The sequence below is a fragment of the Mobula hypostoma genome, chromosome 18 (assembly GCF_963921235.1).
Source record: "Mobula hypostoma chromosome 18, sMobHyp1.1, whole genome shotgun sequence".
NCBI lineage: Eukaryota > Metazoa > Chordata > Chondrichthyes > Myliobatiformes > Myliobatidae > Mobula > Mobula hypostoma.
This window is the reverse complement of record NC_086114.1, coordinates 57,942,793-57,957,191: the sequence shown is the minus strand read 5'-3', so window position 1 is coordinate 57,957,191 and position 14,399 is coordinate 57,942,793. Positions and strand designations below refer to the sequence as shown.

General features: G+C 41.1%; 1 protein-coding gene across 1 annotated transcript in view; it reads right to left on the bottom strand.

Moving 5' to 3' along the window:
• Positions 1–14,399, bottom strand: part of tbc1d2b (TBC1 domain family, member 2B) — a 115,334-nt gene that overhangs the window by 80,681 nt on the left and 20,254 nt on the right. The window contains exon 2 of the mRNA XM_063070945.1: positions 3,691–3,841. Coding sequence (XP_062927015.1) covers positions 3,691–3,841 — 151 coding nt within the window. The remainder of the gene's footprint in view (positions 1–3,690; positions 3,842–14,399) is intronic.

Here is a 14,399-nt window from a genome sequence, read left to right as displayed (position 1 = left end):
CCTTTGATAAAGTCCCACATAGGAGATTAGTGGGCAAAATTAGGGCACATGGTATTGGGGGCAGAGTACTGACATGGATTGACAATTGGCTGGCTGACAGAAAACTAAGAGTAGCGATTAACGGTCCCTTTCAGAATGGCAAGCAGTGACCAGTGGGGTACCGCAGGGTTCAGTGCTGGGACCGCAGCTGTTTACAATATATATTAATGATTTAGATGAGGGATTTAAAAGTAACATTAGCAAATTTGCCGATAACACAAAGCTGGGTGGCAGTGTGAAATGTGAGGAGGATGTTATGAGAATGCAGGGTGACTTGGACAGGCTGGGTAGGTGGGCAGATGCATGGCAGATGCAGTTTAATGTGGATAAATGTGAGGTTATTCACTTTGGTGGTAAGAACGGGAAGGCAGATTATTATCTAAATGTAGTCAAGTTAGGAAAAGGGAAGCACAACGAGATCCAAGTGTTCTTGTACATCAGTCACTGAAAGCAAGCATGCAAGTACAGCAGGCAGTGAAGAAAGCTAATGGCATGCTGGCCTTCATAACAAGGGGAATTGAGTATAAGAGCAAAGAGGTCCTTCTGCAGCTGTACAGGGCCTTGGTGAGACCACACCTGGAGTAGTGTGCAATTTTGGTCTCCAAATTTGAGGAAGGACATTCTTGCTATTGAGGAAGTACAGCATAGGTTCACAAGGTTAATTCCTGGGATGGCGGGACTGTCATATGTCGAAAGATTGGAGCGACTCGGCTTGTATACTCTGGAATTTAGAAGGCTGAGAGGGAATCTTATTGAAACATATAAGATTATTAAGGGATTGGACACGCTGGAGGCAGGAAGCATGTTCCCGCTGATGGGTGAGTCCAGAACCAGAGGCCACAGTTTAAGAATTAGGGGTAGGCCATTTAGAACGGAATTGAGGAAAAAACTTTTTCACCAAGAGAGTGGTGGATATATGGAATGCTCTGCCCCAGAAAGCTGTGGAGGCCAAGTCTCTGGATGCTTTTAAGAAAGAGATGGATAGAGCTCTTAAAGACAGCAGAATCAAAGGTTATGGGGATAAGGCAGGAACTGGATGCTGATTGTGGATGATCAGCCATGATCACAGTGAATGGCGGTGCTGGTTCAAAGGGCCGAATGGCCTCCTCCTGCACCTATTGTCTATTAAGTTGGCAGTGCATTCTAGAATGACAAGCTTCTACCAACTGCTCAGCTGTGAAGTGCTCAAGTTAAACGAAATCTCTTGCCAACCTCTACAGCATCACTGAAACTACAGTCATTTTTAAATGTTCTCCTATTCAATTGAACGACAAATCTGAATCTATAGTAATCATTTTATTGAACCACTATTGTAAAATTACTGACAGGTCCACCCCAGGATATGGCGGATTTTGACTCTGAACAGGTCACAAGAACTAGAACAGTCCAGGGGTTGGAAATGTGGCTGTAATCCAAGTTCTCACACAGTGGAAGATGCTGGCAGCTCTGTAGCTTCCAGTACATCCATCCCGTCTATTTCCCAAATGCTTGCTCGCATGTACAGGATGTATGGGCTGGGAGTTCTTAAGTTGGGGTGACCTGTGTAATGGTGGTCAGAATCCAGGTAGTTACTAATCCAGGTGTGTAAAGCCCAAAGCACAATTATTTCAAAAGGTGTTGGCTGCAGGTGGCATGTGAAAAATAATTGTCTTATTATTTATTTTAATCCTTCAGAAAGCAATTTGTTGGTAGTTACAGCATAACTTAAAGGCAAGATCCAACCCTCAAGACAAGTCTGAGCTTGCTTTGCAACACTCTGAGATCCACTATCTGCCTCATCTGACCAACCACCAATGCTCACTCTGATAGCTCCCCTGTCAGTGCACCAAGTAAAGACAGCTTTCCAATACTGAGAGCCAAAGAATGGATTTTCATCTGAATGGCCCAATTAGGACTCAGCTCTGGTACTACCCAGAGTGAGGTTCATGACCATGAATGATCTTGAGGTTGTTGGGAAATTGGAAAAGACACCAGAGATGTAATGAAGAACATTAAGGAGGTGGAAGTGCAGCAAGATGGAGGCAATGAAACCTGTGGCACTCAGCTACTTAAATTACTAAATATTACTAAATATATTACTAAATTGTATTTTGGTTACAATATATGTGATTTAAAAAAATGAGTTTTGCATGAGTGGCCTCTAGAAATGGCCCAGGTTGTAAATCTGGCCCTGCCCATAAAAAAAAAGTGGTGCACTGCTGCAACAAGGAAAGGGTGCTTTGTTGCAGCTATAAACATTTTTGCAGGTTGAGACCAGGCATTATCTGACTGAGGATCAAGTACATTAAAAACAAGTTAAAGAAGATAAAACAGAGGTCAAACTAACTTTTCAATTGACAGCTACTTATAGACACAATTTCACATCAGTAATATAAACAAAGGCATCCTTGCAGGAAGAGGGAAAGAAAGGGGAAAAAGAGCTTTGTTTAGAGCCAAGATCAACTGCAGTCTCAGCCATTTTAAAGATCCAAAACACATTCAAAAACAGTCACAGAGCTCATATTTTCCTGCTTCCTTTAAATTTGCTTGGGTGGCTTCATTATGGGGACAGTACAGATAGAAACATGAGCATACAGTAGAAAATTCCAATGAAATTGAAAATAATTGGATATGGCAACACATTCTACAGATTCACCACCCACTGGCTGAGGAAATTCCTCCTCAACTCAGTTTTAAAGGGATATCCCTTTATTCCGGGGCCATACCCTCAGATTCTAGACTCTCCAACTGAAGGAAACATTCTATCCAGGCCTTTCCATATGCATAGAATGGACATGGGTTCCAATGAGATCCCTGCTCAGCCTTATGAGCTCTGAGTACAGGCCGAGACACATCAAATGCTCCTCATATGTTAAAGCCTTTTATTCCTGGGATCATTCTTGTGAACCTACACTGAAGGCTCTCCAGGGCCAGCACATCTTTCCTTAGATATAAGGTGCCTAAAATTTATATGCTCAAATTTGCACTTGCAAAATATGTCGGTTATTATAATGAAAATCTGTGGCTGCTCTTGTTTTCTTCTTCCCATATTTGGAGCTAAACAATGGAATTAAACTAAACTTTGTGGTTCCACTAGCCAGTGCAACTGAACCAATTCAAGCACAGTGTTTCAAAAATTTTAAAATGCAGATGGTGAAATAAAGAGAAAATATTGGAAATATTAAGATTAGGCTGCATCTATGAGTAGAGAAGCAGAGCTAATGATAGTTCTGTCTTCCTTTGCAAGTTCTGTTTTCCTTTGCATTGATGTGCCTTGAGCTTCTGAGTATTTCCAGCATTTTGTTTTTAAGATCAGCCTTTCACTGGCTGGCTGGACATAGCCAGGCTCAGCAGCTTTTTCATAGTTTTAATCTCATCACTGAGGCAATGGAGAGGGTGATGGAATATCCAGCCATGGATTTTTGCTGTCAACCTTTACCCAGAGGCAACAAGCCACCTCTGGAAAGCATAAGATTCCAGCTGATGTTTCTTTGCATCCTTCTCAAAACGCTAGACTAAATTCACGGTCATAGCTCATAGCTTCTGTTCAAAAATTATTAAGTTTATTCAAAGGTTGCATAATAACTTATGCATTACAATCCACATTGCTTATTCTTTGTTATTAAGAAACAAAAAGCCAAACTACATTTAGATCTTTTTTTCAGGACTTACCAATACTTTTAGCAACTAGACCTGTGGCAGAATCTGGGAACACAGATAATGTGCGACTATCTCTTTGTCCAACAGAGCTGTTATTACTGAATTCCCATCTTTTTTGTTGCAATTGCTGCAGCCAAAATCTCATAACCTGTGCGTTGGGAGCCTGTCACAAAGGAAAAAAATGTCAATATCTCTCCTTTAACAAAAAAATTATTAGAGAAATTTAATATTAATGTAAAGCCCCAGCTTGAGACACCAATAATTGTAGATGTCTAGCTTTCTCCTGTACCCAAAGACAGGTTCCTGATGACAAAGGTTAGTTACTCCATCTGATCAGGGATACTGCGTGGCCTTGGCCACAATGAATTGAGGAGTGCACAGAATGCTAGCATATATCCCAATATACTTGAAAATGAGTACATAGCATTGAAAAAAATCATGACCAGAATGCTTAATACTTCAAGTCTGCAGTTTCATCTGCATTCACAGATTAAAACTAACAAATTTTATTAATGCAACAGTACAAAATTGGTACACTTTAGAATTCAATAGCTTTTTATGAAGGATAGCAATTATTAAATCTGGCATTGAACCATGTAATACTAGAAGATACAAGCTTTGAGAATTTTCCGAATTGTCTGGCTAAGTGGAAACTATGGGGCGATACACCCAGCAGTGGCAGCTGGCCATCCTCCTGAAAACCCCATATACACTCACCCGGCCTCATCAAACTACAAAAAATGTCATCGAGCAAAACTAAACAGCTTCTCTGTCTGCAAATCCTGAATGACATGAATAACTCCAGCAACTTGTTTTTGTTTTCAGATTAACTGCATATACAGCTTATTTTGTATTTAATCAAAATAATTGGCTAGTACAATAAAGGTTTATAGTTACAGAAAATATTTCACAGACTGTCAAAACTTTTATACAATACAAAAATTTGCAGGCTGATTATTTAATGCCAAGTGATGGGAATTTTTCTGGGTGCTTGAAAATGTTTTGATGATAAGGCCCAGTAATTTTATGGTAAAGTCAATCCTAATTACAAGAAATTTTTTTGAAAAAAGGAAGTCCCCAAAAGACCAAATGAAACTTTACAGTAAACTATTGACATTGTTAAAAATTCATTGGTAAGTGAACAATCTCTTTGAATAACAAAATTCACACATCTCTTTCCCTCACCAACAGAACAAACACACAAAAAAAACCCTTCAGTCAGTCTTGATGCTGCTACTAATGCTTGCAAATCAAATGTGTGAACACAGGATGTTGGTTTATCACAACTATTTGACCAACAGATAGGCTTATCGGTATTTATGACTGAATCAAGTCTCCTGCCTGATACTGTTATAGAGTCATAGAACACTACAACACAGAAACAGACTCTTCGGTCCATCTAGTCTGTGCCAAACTATTAATCTGTCAAATCTCACTGACCTGCACCCAGCCAATAGCCCTCCATACCCTTCCCATCCATGTACCTATCCAAATTTCTCTTAAATGTTGAAATGAAACCTGCATCTACCACTTTTGGTGGCAGCTCATTCTATATTGTCACTACCCTGAGTGAAGAAGTGCATCATGTTCTCCATAAACATTTCACCTTTCATCCTTAACCTATGACCTATTTGTTCAGTTTTGCCCAACCTCAATGACAACCTTATCTATCCCATGGAAAGTAACACCTTGCCCTCAAATGTTTTGTTGATTTTAAGAAATTAAGAATTATCACAAAACAAATCAAACCAAACTGGGAAGGAAATAAGTGGACATTAACTCCATACTTTGAAACAAATTAGATAAATTTCACAAGATTCCAGTTGCCTAATTTCAGACAATGCAAAGAAATATCACTTAAAAATCTATTCAAATGTCAGGCCAAGAATTTGTATAGAATTCTAAATTGAACCTGGAACCATCGTACATTAATGTTACTGCACAAAGTGTAGTACCATAGTAAAGCAAGTAAATTTTCACATGATCAAGAACAGAAATTGTCCAATGAAGATTTAGTGAATCACAATTCTGGGAGCATGCTTTCCTGGAACTCATAAAATCCAGAGTTTGATCACCTCAGTCTGCCCTTGTGGGTTTGAGGTGTCTTTGAACAACTCACGTTGAGCTTTACTTCAAGGTTAATCCAGTCCTCAGACTTACTTTTAAAGGATCTTCTACCCTTTTAACTTCCTTCAAACAGTACCTCTCCTTGGCTAGTGCAGTTATGATCTGCTTCCTTTCCAAAGGTATTGTGCCCATCTCAAAACTATAATGGCTCTTCAGATGATGGTCTGCACGAAAGGCAACATTAATCACCAACCAGAAGGTGTGGCCTCCTAGTAATGGTGCACTTTTAGTTACAAAATTTTCAACAAGTTTGTAGATAACTTTTAAGGCACAACAAATACATTTCTAATTCAGAGCAATAGGTAGAATGCCTTATTTTCTCACTTAAGGTTGTCCATTGTAAAAAAAACTGAGCACACTATTTAAATCATGAGTTGCCTCACTTTATCATTGGTATACTAATTCTTTCAGAGTATTATTTGATCTAGTTTCATTGTCTCTCAACTTGACCTAGCCTACAGTCTCACTGGTTTCCTTTACTATGTCGCTGACCGGCAGACAATGCTCTCACTGTTTTCTGCACAAGTGGAACACCCATCCACCTTGGCATCAGATTAGATAGTCACATCTTTCATTCCCTATTGTCTCTATGTTCTCCCTTCTGTTGTAGCATGTTTGAGTGTGTGCATGAAAGAGGACGGGGCTGTCAAAAGGTTCTGTGCCTCAATTCTCTGTGTGAATCTCAGTGCTGACCATCTACTGCATCTTTTAGATTTGCCGCATGAAAATGCAAAACAATCATGGGAATTACCTACCCACTATCCTAAAAATTACCATGTTTAGCTAGGGCCTTGCCCATCTGATAGGCATAGGCTATGTGGAGATACTTAAATCAACTCTGTCCTAGGACAAAATGCATAACGTGAACAAGACCAAGAATTAAAAATATGTTGTTTCATTTAGTGCTATTTTACATTAAGACTGCAGCACAAAATTCTAAATCTAATACTCTTTTGGAAGCTCTGGATCTTTGAGGGACTGAATGAATTTACACTGAAGCTATTCTCATATTTTGGCCATTTTATTTTTCCAATGTTCCCTGCCATTCTTATACTCTCAGTCAACTTTAAGCTATATGTACATCGTCTGACTTGTTCAAGTTTAGGATCTGCAGTGCATTGGCAGAAAAAAGTAATGAGGTAGAACAAAAACCTACTGGAAAGGAGCCAGGTAAAAGAGTTACTCATATCGTACAACAAAAAGCCACAGGCTCAATAAGTCAAATGGCCTCCTATCGTGGTGCTATAATTTCAATCCTATCAATGCCATGCCCAAAGGATACACAAATTTAATCTGGGTGAACTTTTTATGTAAACTAGATTCCAAAGTGAACAAAGTTCTTGCTGAAAAATAAATCAAGTCGTTTTTTATTATCATTTCGACCATAAACTGCCAGTACAGTGCACAGTAAAAACGAAACAACGTTCCTCCAGGACAGTGGTGCTACATGAAACAACACTAAACTACACGAGACTAAATGAGACAACACAAGGCTACACTAGACTACGTAAGACAACACAAAAACTACACTAGACTACAGACCTACACAGGACTACATAAAGTGCACAAAACAGTGCAGGGCAGTACAATAAATAATAAACAAGACAATAGGCAGAGTAGAGGACAAACTACAATATAATAATAAATGATGTAGATGTCAGTCTAGACTCTGAGTATTAAGGAGTGTGATGGTTTGGGGGAAGAAACTGTTTCACAGTCTGGTCGTGAGAGCCCGAATGCTTCGGTACATTCTGCCAGATGGCAGGACAAGACATCTGCACAGGAACCACGGTGTATAGAAAACATACAGAAAATTGCTCAACGTAGTTCAGTCCAATTTTCATTTAATCAGCACTGTTTATTAGTTAAGTTGTATGACTGAATTTCTGGACACATTTAAACGCTTCACATCCAAGTGCCACATTAATTGAAAATATTTCCCCAAATACCTGAAAGCAGAGACACAACTTAATTGTTTACTTAGAGACAAGTAAACAAATACAGTAGTTCAGCAGATATAGGTTTCAAAAGATCATTGCACACATTTGTATTATGTGTACCAAGATACAGTAAAGTAACATTACCAAACCTAAAATTCCAATCTCTATAAAACCTGAAAGAACAATATCTACGCAAGTTACAGTTGAGACTCTCTAAAAACAAATTATTGTTTGAGTAACAGCAAATACTTTCACAGTTTAAATCGCGTAAAGACAAAACTGTAAAAAAGGCAGAGTGGGAACAAACATGAAAGGCTTTTTGCTCGACGTTCTGCAGTTTCAAACAGAAAGGCTGAAGGCTCATCAGCCAATCTAACTGGAATTTGGAAAGGCCACTTAAAACACTCAGCTCCCACGTACAGCTGCTCATCTCTGCTTACTACTCAACAGTTTATAAATATACTAGCAACATACACATATCCTTAAAGCGCCCTGCTTCATACCCACTAGAAAAACCTATAAAATCCTTCAGCAAAGAACTTTAAATTAAAAATGACCATGGGGACCAGTTACCAGATGCTGAACAGAAAACTCCTATGAAACTTGACCATTCAATTTTAACAACTGAATATTGTCCTCACTTTCATTGCACAAAGCATGAGCCCAGGGTAAGAAAACAACCAAAACCTCTGAATTTTGGCAATCATTATCCTCCTAATTATCTACTACTTAATGTTTTAAGTTAGATAAAGGGTCATAATCATTCATGAAACTGATATCAGCAAACGTTCTGGTGCTGATGAATTCTCGAGCCACGACTATGGCCGTCGTCAATGCTAAAGGGACAACCTTTGGCCACTTGGTGGTACAGTCCACCATGGTAAGGAAGTGCGTGAAACCACTGGGGGGGGGGGGGTGCGGAAAGAGGACCATCAAGATCTACATTGACATGGTTAAACCGTCGCCCGCTGGCACTCCACACACAAGCTGCAACCCAATCGCGCACGTCCTTTCTAAGGCAGTGCAACACAAACTTTAGTGCGACCAGTTTCTGTAAAGCCTTCCAGCCTGGATGCAAGAGGCCATGTACGGAGTCAAAACTGTCCAACTCCAGTTTGCAAGGCTGACCGGTTGACACCGCACAGGAGAGAAACTCTAGCTTCCCCGAACTTAATGTCGGCCAACTGCAGGCCCATGACTGCTGTTCGGTTAGTCTGGACCTCTGGGTCAGTAGCCTGATTGGCTGCCATGCCAGCATAGTCAACCCTAATGTGTCTGACTGTAACAACTGGCTCCGAGAGACAATCAACCACGGCATTATCTTTCCTCTTGCTATGTTGTGTATCAGTTGTGATATTATGATATTGTGATGTTATGTAGGCCAGTGGGCATTGCTGCCATGCAGAACAAGGGTCTGATATTTTGGCCACAGCATGTACAGGGGTTTGTGGTCAACGAATGCTGTGAAATGTCAACCCTCTGGAAGAAAATGAAAATGGCAGACAACCAGATAGAGATCGAGAAGCTCACAGTCAAACATGCTGTACTTCCTTTCGGGGGGGACGGAGCTGCCGACAATTGTTCGTACACAGCACCCACAACATAGTCCGAAACGTCAGTAGTAATGACTATGGGTGCTTTGGGGAGCGGGTGTGCCAGTAGTGTCACGTCAGAAAGAGCTTGTTTGGTATCATCAAATGCCCTGGTCACGTCCACTGATCAGTCAAGCATGTGATTGGGGTATTGCCTTTAAGCGCATTATACAGGGGGAGCTTAAGTTCATCAGCTCGCGGAATGAAGCGGTGACAGAAACTCACCATGCCTAAAAATTCCTGTAGTTTTTTTCGTAGTGTGGGGCAGTGGGAAATCCATAATAATGGCTATTTTTAATGGGAGGGGTTTGGCATCTTCTACAGAGATGTGATGGCCAAGAAAGCCAATGGTTGACAACCCAAACTGGCATTTAGCACGGTTAATAATCAACCTGTGTTGGCTTAGACACTCAAAAAGTGTGCAGAGCTAAGATATGCATTCGAATTAATGCACTGGTGACAAGTATGTCATTCAGGTAAACAAAAAGAAAATCCAAAGTCCTTTAATACAGAGTCCATCAGCCATTGGGAAGTCTGTGCCGCATTTTTCAGCCCAAAAAGCAAGTGCAGAAACTCGAAGACACCAAACGGGGAAATCTCAGCTGTTTTGGGAATGTCCTCCTAGCACACAGGCACCTGATGGTAGCCGCTAACTAGATCAACCTTGGAAAAAAATTAACTTACAGTTAAACGTGCCAAAAAGTCTTGGATGTGTAGGACAGGGTAAAGATTGGGGATGGTGGCCTTGTTCTTGTAATTGTCACAGGGGCAGCAACCACCATCGGATTTAGGGACCATAAAGGAGGGGTGAAGCCCAGGGGGCTATTTGGCCAGCAAACAATGCCAAGTCTCTCCATGATGGCAAACTCAGACTTCGCAGTGGCCAGCTTTTCTGGATCCAGCCTACGCGCGTGGGCATGGAATTGGGGGGCCAGTTGTAGAAACGTGGTGCTCAGCCTCATGTTTTGTGACTGTAGTGGAGAATGTGGGCTAAGTGTGCTTTGGGAATGCACCCAGTAAACTCACATGCAGTGGTGCATGTGCTTAACAGAGCCATTGTCAGGAACTTACTGGGGGAGCAGGGTAACGACCCAAAATCCTTGACATCCACAAGCTCGCATTCCTTCAGATTGACTAACAGTCCTGGGGCACACAGGAACTCGGCACCAAGCAGAAGTCTAATCACTTTAGCCAGGACAAAGTCCCATGTGTAATGGCGCCCACTGAAGCAGAACATCGCCCATCGTGTTCCATAAGTCTGGATCCTGCTGCCGTTGGTGGCTTCCAGTGAAGTTTCATTGCTCTTTGCCTCCTCATCAATAGGCGATGCTAGCAGCACACTCACTTGAGCATGTGTGTCACACAGGAAGCGTCACCCTGAAAGGGAGTCTGTAATGAACGGTAGCCGACCCTGGCAGCTGGAACTCACAGTGTTCACGGGACCTCTGACATCCCCATGCACTGGCATCAAAGCTGTAAGGCAGTCAGAACTTAATTGCATCCGTAGCAAAGTCAGTGTGGTAAAAACTCAGTCCCCAGTGTCTTCTGTTTCATAGCCATGTGTGTCCTTATATTGGGGCCTTGCTGACTGGGCTTACTGAATTAGCAAAAGGAGGAGTGACGCACTGCTACCTGGTTGAGTGTAGACTAACAGCCATCTTAGCAAGCTCCCTATAGTCCATCACAGGTGCATTAATGAGGCTATATGAACTTGATCAGGCATTTGCTGCATGAAGAGTTTCTTAAAAATAAAACAAGGATGGCGGTTTCCCAGGAGAGACAGCATGTGGCCCATTAGCTCTGACAGCTTAGCATCACTGAGACTGGGCAAGGAAAGCAACTGTTTGGCGTGCTCAGACTCCGATAGTCCAAAAGACCGTAAAAGATGAGTTTTTGGCAATCGGTATTTATCGTGTTCAGGTGGGTGGTCAAACAGGCTCACCACTCTCACAGCCATGGAATGATGCTGAGTGATGTGACACATACAAATATTTGGTGTTCTTGTGGTGTCTCGCAGTGCGATTTGGGCCTCAGCTTGTACAAACCAAGCAACAGCAGTTTAGATTAGATCAGATTGGATTAGATTAGATTATGAGGACATGCAGTTCTCTTTTATTGTCATTTTGTAATGCATGCATTAAGAAATGATATAATATTCCTCTGGTGTGATATCACAGAAACACAGGACAGACCAAGACTGAAAAACTGACAAAAACCACATAGTTATAACATATAGTTACAACAGTGCAAACAATACTGTAACTTGAGGAACAAGCCGTGAGCACGGCAAAAAGTTCAAAGTCTCTCGAAAGTTCCACATCTCACACAGATGGGAGAAGGAAGAAAACTCTCCCCGTCCTACCCAACCACAGTCCGACTCCGAGTCGTCCGAAGACTTCGAGCTCCGACCAGCCTTCTGACACCGAGCACCACCTCTGCCGAACGCTTCGACCTCAGCCCCGGTCGCCAGCAGCAGGCAAAGCCGAGGATTTTGGGCCCTTCCCTCCGGAGATTCTCCATCGCACAGTAGCAGTGGCAGCGAACCGGGCATTTCAGAAGTTAATCCAGGTGTTTCTCCGTGCTCTCATGGCTGTCTCCATCAAATCAGAATTGTGCATGGCATCCTACTTACAAATACGCTATCATTTCAGCGGAGAGGCTACGCGTTCTGCGTCACACCGCCATCTTCTTCTCCCTCATTTTGCTCAAAAAACTCCAGCAATTTCAAAATGACACATTGGCCGACATGCTCAATATCTCTGGAACCATCCTGGAGCATTGGAATCACCAATGTTGTTTCTCGCAAATAAATATGGCAGAGTCGTTTTATGTTTAAGTAAAACTAACAACTCATTTATTGTACTCCAAACTCTGAACACAAAGAGCAGTAAAAATACTTTATGTAATTACATCATCATGTCAGACCAGCCTCTTAAAGTGAACTCCAACTCATTGTGGGTGACTGTGAATTATGTACATTTCCACCAATTAAATTAACCTACAGTGCAACCACTCAGAATGCTCTCCACAGTACATCTGTAGAAATTTGCTAGAGTCTTTGGGGGCATTCTAAATTTCCTCTTAGTCTTTCTCCCCAATTTCTGCCCTCAATTGCATATTTCTCAGTCAAGTTCTCTTCTGCATTCTCTGCTCCAAAAAAACATAGCCTATGCATTATAACTGAAATACTCCACCCCAGGCAACATCTAGGTGAATTTCTTCCACACCCTTTCCAGTGCAATGTTATTCTTACTCCCATACGATGACAAGAAATGCATTAAGTACTCCAGCTGTTTTACATATATATTGTTCCATATCCTTCCTGCTCTTATATACTCAATCTGAGCTAATGAAGCAAATATCCTGTATGGCTTCCCAACCACTTAAAATCCACAGGAAGTGAAAATTGACAATTCCTGCATTATAATTTGTCCAAGGCAGAATATACGCTGCTAAAAGAGCTGTTACTGAAAGGGCTTTCAGTTGTAGAGCTTATTTCAGGAACAAACTTGGGCAATGTTGTATATTGCTAAATGCTTCTTTGTCTGGATCGGTGTCAGATGGCAGCTAGGAAAGGAATGGAGTTAATGTCTAAAGAAATACAAAATGCTGGAGGAACTCAACAGGTCAGGCAGCATCTATGGAAAGAAATCTATGGAGTTGGCATTTTGGAGAAGATTTGTTGTTCAAGATTTCCAGCAACTGTAAAATCTCGTGCCTGATGTTCAAAGAATGCTGATTTTGAAGCATACTGAAGGCAATAGTACTGGCCTTTCCAATATTTGCTGAGTGAAATTCTAGCGACAATGAAGCCATGTCACTAAATTTGCATTTCTTGTTGGAAAAAAGGAAGGTAATGGCAAAATTAAATGCCTGTCCTTATGGAATCAAGACAGAGGAATTAATAATGGGAAGCAATTTTAAGCAAATTTTAGTGTCTCTGTTGCTAATGATTAAAGGGAAAAACAGAGAGCAGTTTATAATAATTAGTTACACTAGAGAAAAATGATTGTATAAACTAATGATCTAGGAGCTAACAAATTTCTTGATTGTTAATTAATGGAGACAGAGGATTGCAGAAGATTAAATCGATCTAATTAATTACACAGACCATTGTCCCACTGAGTCACAGCCCTTCCTCAATGTTCCAAGCAAAAGTGGTTGACTATCCATAAACATTCTCAGCACCTTTCTAAATTGGGAGAGGATCTTTCCGCCTCCAAGCTTTTGCCTATGCAAGCATAATCTGCAAACTGTGGTTTAAGGGTTGAGGTTGAGGTGACCATGGTTCTGGAGTAGAGACAAGATTGTCTATAGATTAGCTTCATGACAGCATTGTAGCAAGAAAGATGAGAAAAGTGTATGTTTCACCAAAAATAATTTTGAACAGAGATTGGATCTATCAGGAAAGCTCTAAACGGGTAGTCAAAACCACCAAATGCGTCACCAGCACTATATATATAAACACACACACACACACACACACACGCACACATACAGAAAGGTGCCAGAAAAAGGCCAGCAATATCATGAAAGATCCTAACCATCCTGCTCATGGACTGCTTGTCCCACTCCCATCAGGGAGAGGCTACGTAGTAACAACACCAAGACCATCAGACTCAAAAACAGTTTCTTTTCCCAAGCAGTAAAGCTGATCAACACTTCCATCCACTAACCCACACCTTCACAACCCCCACCCCCACTACTTTATCACTTCCTGTCAGAATCACCTTGTACACAGACACTCCTGTACCTAGCATCACTTTATGTATGTATAATCTATCTTATGCATTTATATTTATTGTGTTTTGTTGTCTTAGCCTGCTATTTTTATATGCTGCGTTCTCCTATACACTTCTGTACTGGAAGTGACATTAAATAATCTTGAATCATATATTTATTTGTTAAGACCATGGCTGGCACACATGAGGTGACAGGCAAGATTAAGGCAAATTCACCCTGCCAGCCAGATTTGAGAAGGATGTTATCATTACTCTTGACTGAGGATGTTTAATGTTTTTTGAGAAAGACCGGTAACAGTGATTGAGGCCTCTCCCTGAAT